We start from the raw sequence: 9637 nt of genomic DNA on the forward strand, positions 1-9637 counted from the left end.
ACTAAACAATGTCGTCTGGCGGGACCCAGGGGAAGAGCCTTCTCTGTGGTGGCTCCGACCCTCTGGAACCAGCTCCCCCCTGAGATTAGGATTGCCCCCACCCTCCTTGCCTTTCGTAAACTCCTTAAAACCCACCTCTGCCGTCAGGCATGGGGGAACTGAAACATCTCCCCCTTGCCCATGTTGTTTTGCTGTTTGATTGATTGTGTGCTTGTTTTTTAATATATATTGGGGTTGTTTTATGAATTTCTTAACTTAAAATTGTAATTGGATTGGTGGGCATTGGATTTGTCACTATGTACTGTTTTTTGCTATTGTTGTGAGCCGCCCCGAGTCTGCGGAGAGGGGCGGCATATAAATCCAATAAATCTAATCTAATCTTCTCCTGGGGGCCCTCTGGAGGCCAGAAATGGCCCATTTCCCAACTTCTGGTGGGCCCGGTAGACTCGTTTTTTACTCTCCCCAGGCTCTCGGGGCTTCCCTGTTGAGAGGGCAAAAATGCCTTCCCCCATTCCTCCAAATGTCCTCTGTAAGCCAAAAACGCCCTTCCATAGCCTCTGTGTGAGCCGAGAATCAACTGGCGGGCATGCACATGCATGTTGGAGGTGAATTAGGGCAATGGCTTATGTGCCAGCAAAGATGGTTCTGCGTGCCACCTGTGGCACCCGTGCCATAGGTTTGCCATCACTGGAATAGGTTATTTATTGTATTCTTTTTTACTTTGAACCTCATATTAGCTTTCACCACTCAACACAATCACAACTTCTGAAAGCTTTTCTATTAAGAATATCATATATCTGAAATGTTCACAAGATTACTTAAAAACAGGAAGTTGCATATAAATGTTAAAATGACTGGATTTTTTTCAACCTCAAAGTAAAGCCGCAGGTTTTAAACATGAATAAATGCAAATTTAGGACTTACTTACTTACTGACATTTATTTATTTATTTATTTATTCATTCATTCATTCATTCATTCAATTTGTATACCTCCCATCTTCCTAGGGACTATAACCCGTTTGACAGGTTTATTCATTAAGTCCAATCGATGCTGTGCATAAGTTGATCCTACAAGATTCTGTTGAAATTTGTAAATTTGAAAAATGGAATATTAGCTGATACAATTTCATTCTCCAAACTATGGAGAGTCATGATTTTTAAAATACAGCATTTTCTCTCTTTATCAATGCATCATCCAATGGATTTTAAAACCTGTCAGCATATTACCAACCCTTTCATTTTCAGTGAACTACAAAGTCAAGATAAGCAACTGAAATGCAAATATGACCCATAAAATCAGACATTAAGAAACATTAGAATTTCCCTTTCTCTATTTCCTGTTGAAATTAGCATTATTAATTCTTTCAGGGCGGTAGATTTGAGTCCCAATGGAAGCCCAGAAGATCCTGGCTGAATCAAGAAATTACCACCTACATTTTCTCAGGAAAAACAAGTATTATCTATTCAAAGCAGCAGTTCATTGGGCAGGAAATTATATATTTCAACAAGCACTGAAATGATTCTATTTATAAAAGAGAAATATGTGAGAGTGGTTTAACTTGCAAATCTATATAAACAGAGGATCTGTCTCAAGCATGTTACATTATAGGTGTTTGCTATTTAATATGTATAAACAAATATATTTATATCTCATATATGCTGAAATGTATCTATATTATATGCTATCATTTTCCCAGATTGTTACATGTGTGCAAGTTTAAAAGAATGGTAACTTACATGGTATCTGTTTTATGCTTTAAAGAACATTTTATTGCTAAGCATGATAGACTATCAAGACCATTAGATTCAAATTGTGTCCTAAAAATAATTCAGTTTGATTCTGGCTTAGGAAAATAAGTGAATTATGGTTTAGCATAATAAAACTCTTATGATTTGGACAGCAAACCATATTTAACATACTAACAGAGCCACAAAGTGAGGAAGCAAATACATATTGCTAAGAATTAAAGAGGACCTTACAACTTACCATATCAAAGAGTGGGACTAATAAAACATTAGGTTAAGTTATTTAGGAAAGAGGGAAACTCAAACCACACCCCATATAACTTTTATACTAAGCACTTATGCTAGTTCACAGATTTTTTTTCTTTTAAAATGTGCAAATCCTGTCCCTTAAGAAGTTTAGTCAGAATCTTATTGTGGATATGCTTCTCCACTATGGAATAGGCCTTCAAATAAAAATATAGAAATCCTGATTAGTATTGGGCTACCTGGATCTTTTTAAGAGGACATAAATGCAATTGTGGTATTGTTGTAATGTAAGCTTAGAACAGGGGTGCCAAACTTGATTTCATTGAAGGCTGCATCAGGGTTGTGTTTGACCTTGGAGAGGTTGGGGTGGGGTGGCCGGGTAGACGTGGCCAGCTCATGGTCACTCATGCTTGTGGTAGCCCAAGTGCTCTGCCAGTGAAAACAGGCTCCTAAGCTCCGTTTTTGGCTGCAATGGCCTCCTGCAACACTGCCAGAGAAAATGGAGGCCCGGTAGGCTGCTCCCAGGGTAGCACCCCAGGCCTTGAGTTTGACACCCCTACTCTAGAACAGCCGTAAGGAATATTCCTTGAAGCATAGACCATTCACAAGGTTCAACTTATAGTTGATGGTTAAGGTATCAGAAACACTTTCCAATATACAGTGATACCACATCATACAAACTTTTCGAGATACAAACCCGGGGTTTAAGATATTTTTGCCTCTTCTTACAAACTATTTTCACCTTACAAACCCACCGCCAGCGCTGGGATGCCCCGCCTCCGGACTTCCATTGCCAGCGAAGCACCCGTTTTTGCGCTGCTGAGATTCCCCTGAGGCTCCCCTCCATGGGAAACCCCACCTCTGGACTTCCATGTTTTTGTGATGCTGCAAGTGAATCACAGCAGTGCAAAAATGGGCACTTTGCTGGCAACGGAAGTTCAGAGGTGGGGTTTCCCAGCGAGGGGAGCCTCAGTGAAATTGCAGCATTGCAAAAACACCGAGGTCCGGAGGTGGGGTTTCCCATGGAGGGGAGCCTCAGGGGAATCCCAGCAGCGCAAAAACTTGTGCTTCGGCTGGCAAAAGGGGTGAATTTTGGGCTTGCACACATTAATCGCTTTTCCATTGATTCCTATGGGAAACATTGTTTCGTCTTACAAACTTTTCACCTTAAGAACCTCGTCCCGGAACCAATTAAGTTTGTAAGACAAGGTATCACTGTATTGTTAAAATCAATAGTACTAACCTAATTAGGAAATTAAAATAAACCTTCTCTTACTTTTCTCAGAAAACTATTTAGAAAGTTTTCTCAGAAAACTATCAAAATAAAAATATTAATATTGGTTCATCTCAGAAAGCGACTTGTTGGATTCTCTCTTTTTCCTTCAACTCACAGGTTGTTCTGGCACTATCTTGTTTTCTTAATCAGCAACAGAAATGCTACGTAAAACTGACACACTTCATCAAGTGATAATCATACAAAGATAACCTGGCCTAACTGATAATAGGACTGCTTACGTAGCATGGGTTGTTTTTGTTAATTTGTATGAGAGCAATTAGCAATACCAAGTAAACTTGCACAATACCTCCCCAGGCTGAAAACCCAGATAGTTAATACAGATAGTCTTCAACTTACAAAAGTTCATTTAGTGATCGTTCAAAGTTACAATGGCATTGGGAAAAAGTGACTTATTTAATTAAATTAAATTTAATGTATTACATTTCTAAACCGCCCAACTCCATGCGGACTCTGACCAAACCTATGACCTGTTTTCACATTTACAACTGTTGCAGCCTACCCATGATCCTGTGATCAAAATTCAAATGCTTGGCAACTGATTCATATTTATGACTATTGCACTCTGCCGGGATTACGTGATTCCTATCTATCTATCTATCTATCTATCTATCTATCTATCTATCTATCTATCTATCTATTATTTAGGTTTGTATGCCGCCCCTCTCCGTGAACTCGGGGCGGCTCACAACAGACATAAACAAGCCGTACAAATCCAAATAAATTCAAATAAATTTAAATATTTAAAAAAGTTTAAAAAGAACCCCGATATACTAACAAGCACACACACAAACATACCATACATAAATTGTACGTGCCCGGGGGAGATGTTTCAGTTCCCCCATGCCTGACGACAAAGGTGGGTTTTAAGAACTTTACGGAAGGCAGGGAGAGTAGGGGCAGTTCTTTTGCGACCTTCTGACCAGCAAAGTCAATGGGAAAGCCAGATTCACTTAACAACCGTGTTACCAACTTCACAATTACTGTGGTTCGCTTAACAAAAGCAGCAAGAAGGTTCGTTGAATCACTTGACTAACGTCTCGCTTAGCAGCGTAAAATATTGACGTGCAAGCTGCCCACCTGATCAGAATCTAGAGCCCCATGGTCACGTGATCAAAATCCAAACAGTTGGCAATTGACTCATATTTACAACAGTTGCAGTGGCTCGAGGTCACGTGATCGCCTTTCTGAGGAAGCCAGAGTTCACTTAACAACCGGATTACTAATGTCACAACTGCAGTGATTCCTTTAACGATTGTGGCAAGAAAGGTCGCAAATGGGGTCATTTAACCACTGTTTCACATAAATTTTGGGGTACAACCACCTGCAGAAGGTTCACTCAGATTCAGTAAGAATGCAAACGGGCCAAGTCAATAAAGGAGAACATTTGTAGCCCAGAGTCCACATGACGGGGGTCCTTGATGGTCTCTGAGCTTGGTTGTTTTCTTGCATAAGTTTCATTAACCAAACTAGGTAATAGGTTAAAAACTATAACTAACACTGAGAGCTATAAGAGCAGACAGAGTTGGCCTCCTCCAGGTCCTGTCAATTAAGCAACGCGGGGGAGGGCCTTCTCTGATGCCATCCAGGCTCTATGGAATCAATTGCCCCCTGATGTCCGTACTGCTCCCACCCTATTTATTGGCTTTCCCTAAGGCCACGAATCAACAACAGCCATGGCCAAATTGCATGAATGTTTGTATGCACGTTGGGTTAGTTTATCATGTTTATTAGGGTTTTTAATTAAAGGTTTTATAACTTAGTTTTTTATATTTGACTTCTTTTTATTGTCTTGTATTTTATATTGTTGTAAGCCGCCCTAGATGGCATAGAAGTCCCATAAATACATACATACATACATACATACATATATACATACAGTAGTCCCTCGCTATACCACGCGTCACCTACTGCGGCTTCACTTCATCGCGGGTTTCTGAGGAAGTCGATCGGCAGATTTAAACAGCCCGCCGAACTCGATCGGCAGGGTTTTAAAAAAAAAAATAAATCTAAAATTGTAAATACTGTATTTAAATACTGTATCTAAAATAAATACTGTGTGGGAAGGGTTTACAAACACTTAAAACAATGAAAACTTACCAAACAATTACAATATAAATACTTAAATAAGTACTATCAGTCGATAAATTCCCCATCGCGGATTTCACCTATCGCGGCCAGGTCTGGAACGTAACACCAGCAATAGGTGAGGGACTACTGTACATACATACATACATACATACATACATACATACATACATACATGTTACCTGTTTGGGTAATGAAATGACTGCAAGAAAACAACCAAGATCAAAGAGCTCCAATGTACTATCAGATCAAGTACAGTAGTCCTTGCCTTACAACAGTTTATTTAGTGACCATTCAAAATTACAAACGAAATGTAACTTATGACCATTTTTCGCAATGATGACCTCTGCAACCTCCCCATGATTGCGCAATCAAAATTTCGACGCTTGGCAACTGCTTCATATTTACAACTGCTTACTTCGTCCTGGGCTCACACAATCCCCACTAGCGACCTTCTGACAAGCAATGTCAATAAGGGCAGCCAGATTCACTTAACAACTGGGTTTACTAACATTATCGACTACAGTTACTCCCTTAACAACCGTAGCAAGATAAGTCATAAAAACAAGGCCAAAGTCACTTAAGAAACATCACTCCCTTAACAAGATTAAAATGTTGGGTTCCGTTATGGTCACAGGGTTTAGGACTAGCTGTAAAAATCCTGGAGGAGATTCACTTTCAGCTACCTCACCTCATATAACAATCATTAAGTGTTGCACCTCATGATTCCTGACATACGTATCTTTTTTTTTATGTACACACTGAGAACTTATGCACCAAAGACAAATTCCTTGGCCAATAAAGAATTCTATCTATCTTCTATCTATCATAAAAACGACAGTGTAGTGTAATTGAGACAGAGGAAAAACAAAACACAGGTGTAACAGAGAGGCAGGATGGATGGATGAGAGGGATTTTATAGCCTGGCCACAGCTTTGGAGGGGAGGGAGGAAGAAAGGAAAGGAGGAAGAAAGGAAGGAAGGGGAAGGAGAGAAGGAAGGGAAAAAAGAAGGAAGGGAAAAGGGAAGAAAAAGAGGGAAAGAAGGAAGTAGGGAGGGAGGAAGAAAGGAAAGGGTTAGGGAGGGGGAAAGGAGAACAAAAAGAGGGAGGGAGGAGGGAGGAAAGAAAGGAGAAAGGAAAGGAAAAGGTAGAAAGAAGGAAGGAGAGGGAGGGGAAAGGAAGGGGAAAGGGGAAGAAAAGAAAGGGAAGAAGGGGGAAAGAAGGAAGGAGAGAGGGAGGGAGGAAGGAAGGAAAGAAAGGAGAGATGAAGGAAGGGGAGAAGGAAGGAAATGGAAGGGGTAAATAAATAAATAAATAAATAAATGAAATGGAAGGAGGAGGAGGAAAGAAGGAAGGAGGGAGGGAGGGAGGGAAGGAGGGATGAAGGAAGGGGGAAAGGAAGGAATGGGAAGGGGGCGAAGGAAGGGGGCAAGAGGGGAAAAGGAAGGGGAAAGGGAAGGAGAAGGGGAAAGAAGGAAGGAGGGAGGAAAGGAGGGCAGAAGGGGGAAGGAAGGAAGGGGAATGGGGGAAAGGAAGAAGGAAAGAAAAAAGAAAGAAGGGGAAAGGGAGAGGGGGAAAGAAGGAAGGAGGGAAAGGAGGTCGGAAGAAAGGGGAAAGGAAGGAAGAAAAGAAAGGAGGGATGAGAAAAGGAGGGGAAAGAGAATAGGAAGGAAGAAGCGCTCCTCGCAGCTTTTTTCCCCCCCTTCCGGGGTCCTTCGGGGACGCTCCGCCGACAGGCCTCTGCCTCTGCCTCCCCCACCCCCACCCCCAACCCTGGAGGGAGTCAGCTCACCACTTGGTACCGACTGACGGGCTGCTGCTGCTGCTGCGGCTCCATGATGGCGGCGGGTGGGGGGGCGCGTCGGGCCTAGCCGCCTCAGCGCTCTCCTCCCTTTCAGCTCCGGGCCTGCTTCCCCCTCCTCCTCTTCCTCCGCTTCTCCTTCTTCTTCTCCGCTCTCCTAGTTCCGTCTTCCTCCGGCGCTGCTTCGCTCGGGCGGTGCGGCTGGCTCCTCCTCCTTCCTCCGCCGCCGTCGCCGCCTCCTTCTCGGGAAGCCGGGCGATCGCTTTCGCGGCTAGTCGCCTCAGGAGTAGGCCGGGAGCGAAGCGCGCCTGTCGTGAGGAAACGGCTGAGGAAGACGAGGAGGGTGCAGAGAGGTTGAGACCTTCCAACACTTCTTCTGTTATTCTGTTCTCCTCCTCTTTCTTTAGCCCCCACACAACAATGGGGTTGGACTAGATGATCCACAAGGTCCCTTCCATCCCTTCTTCTGTTATTCTGTTCTCTTCTTCCTTTAGTCCCCACACGACAATGGGGTTGGACTAGATGACCTACAAGGTCCCTTCCAACTCTTCTTTATTCTGTTCTCCTCCACATTATGAGAGGGATTTGGATGGATGTGGTTGAATGGTTTTAAACCATTTTAAATATGGGTTTCTTAAGTCTGTTAAATTGGATTTTAGTACATTTAATAGTTTTTATGATTTTAGTTTTAAATTTGTTTACTTTACCTTCGATTTCTATTGTGCCATGTTTATATATTTTTATGTTGTAAGCCGCCCTTCGTCTCCGGAGAAGGGTGTCAATCTTCGGAATCCTCTCTTATATTTATTTTCAATCAATAACATTTTTTCTCTGAGATGATTTCTTACAGTTAAGATGGACCGACCGACAGACATATACATATGCATATATACATATACATATACAGTGGTACCTCTACTTAAGAACTTAATTCGTTCCGTGATCAGTTTCTTAAGTTGAAACGTTCTTAAGAAGAAACAATTTTTCCCATAGGAATCAATGTAAAAGCAAATAATGCGTGCAAGCCCATTAGGAAAGAAATAAAAGCTTGGAATTTGGGTGGGAGGAGGAGGAGGAAGAAGAGGAGGAGGACAGTCGCTGCCGAAGGAAGAAAGTGAGGTGAGGGGCATCAAAAAAAATCCAAAATTTTAAGGCTTAAAAAAAAAGAGGGACTCAGGCGGTGAGGAGGAGCAGGTGCCTCTAATACACTTGGCGCCAGGCTGCTTCTCATACACTACCTCCCATATACTGGCTGCTGCTGCTCCTACCTGCTTTCTCTTCCTTCCCATGCTGAAGGGCTCCCCTCTCTCGCTTGCTCGCTTTGTAGCCGGCGCCTTTCCTTCGCTGTGGTGACTCCTCGGCTGCCCAGAGCGAAGGGAGCGTTTCTTTTCTCTGGCTACTGGCAGAGGTTTATTCCCTCTCCAAGCGCCCAGAGAAAGGAAAATGCTTCGTTCACTCTGGACTGCCAAAGCCTCCTTAAGTGCCACCGAAAGGCTCCTCTGGCAGTCCAGAAAAGCCCGAGATGGCTAGGATTAAAGGGGGAATGGCAGGAAACTGGCCAGGCCTTCGTGCCGCTCTCAAATTTCCTGGGAATTTTTTCCGGGCTCAGGTTCTTAAGTAGAAAATAATTCTTAAGAAGAGGCAAAAAAATCTTGAACACCCAGTTCTTATCTAGAAAAGTTCTTAAGTAGAGGCGTTCTTAAGTAGAGGTACCACTGTATATATCATTACAGTGGTACCTCGAGATACGAGTTTAATTCGTTCCGGACCTGGGCTCTTAAGTCGAGCAGCTCTTATCTCGAACAACTTTTCCCCATAGGAATTAATGTAAATAATTTTAATTGGTTCCAGCCCTCAAAAAACTCACAAAGTTAGTCTAAATTATGCAGAAAGACATGTTTTTAATGAAGAAATGTACATGTACATATAAATGAATAATGAAGTTTCTTTCACTTAACTTGTAAACTTTCTTAAACTTTTAAATTTACATATGTTCAACTTCTCTGCCACCCAATCCTGTAGGACAGAGGTCCCCAACCCTTTTTGCACCAGGGACAGGCTTTAAGCGATCAAGAGAGGAATGGGTGAATGAATGGACGGAGGGTGGGAAGGAAGGAAGGAAAGAGGGAAGGGACAGGAACAGAGGAAGGAAGCAAGGAAACTTATGAAAGGGGAGAGTAAGAGAGGAATGAGTGAAGGGAGGGAGGGAGGGAAGAAGGTGGGAAGGAGAAAGAAAAGAAGAAATAGAGGAAGGGAAGGTAAAAGAGAGAAAGAAAAAGAGCAAGAAAGAAAGAAAGAAAGAAAGGGGGAAGGGACAGGAACAGAGGAAGGAAGCAAGGAAACTTATGAAAGGGGAGAGTAAGAGAGGAATGAGTGAAGGGAGGGAGGGAGGGAAGAAGGTGGGAAGGAGAAAGAAAAGAAGAAATAGAGGAAGGGAAGGTAAAAGAGAGAAAGAAAAAGA

At 42.6% G+C, this 9637-nt stretch overlaps 1 protein-coding gene across 2 annotated transcripts in view; it reads right to left on the minus strand.

The window, feature by feature from the left end:
• Window positions 1-7729, minus strand: part of NDFIP2 (Nedd4 family interacting protein 2) — a 59967-nt gene extending 52238 nt beyond the window's left edge. The window contains exon 1 of one of the 2 annotated variants that reach the window (XM_070751307.1): window positions 7168-7729. In XM_070751307.1, coding sequence (XP_070607408.1) covers window positions 7168-7212 — 45 coding nt within the window. In that variant the 5' untranslated portion in view covers window positions 7213-7729. The remainder of the gene's footprint in view (window positions 1-7167) is intronic. The other variant, XM_070751306.1, reaches the window with a different exon arrangement.
• Window positions 7730-9637: the final 1908 nt, after the last annotated feature.

This window comes from Erythrolamprus reginae, chromosome 4 (assembly GCF_031021105.1).
Source record: "Erythrolamprus reginae isolate rEryReg1 chromosome 4, rEryReg1.hap1, whole genome shotgun sequence".
NCBI classification, from domain to species: domain Eukaryota; kingdom Metazoa; phylum Chordata; class Lepidosauria; order Squamata; family Dipsadidae; genus Erythrolamprus; species Erythrolamprus reginae.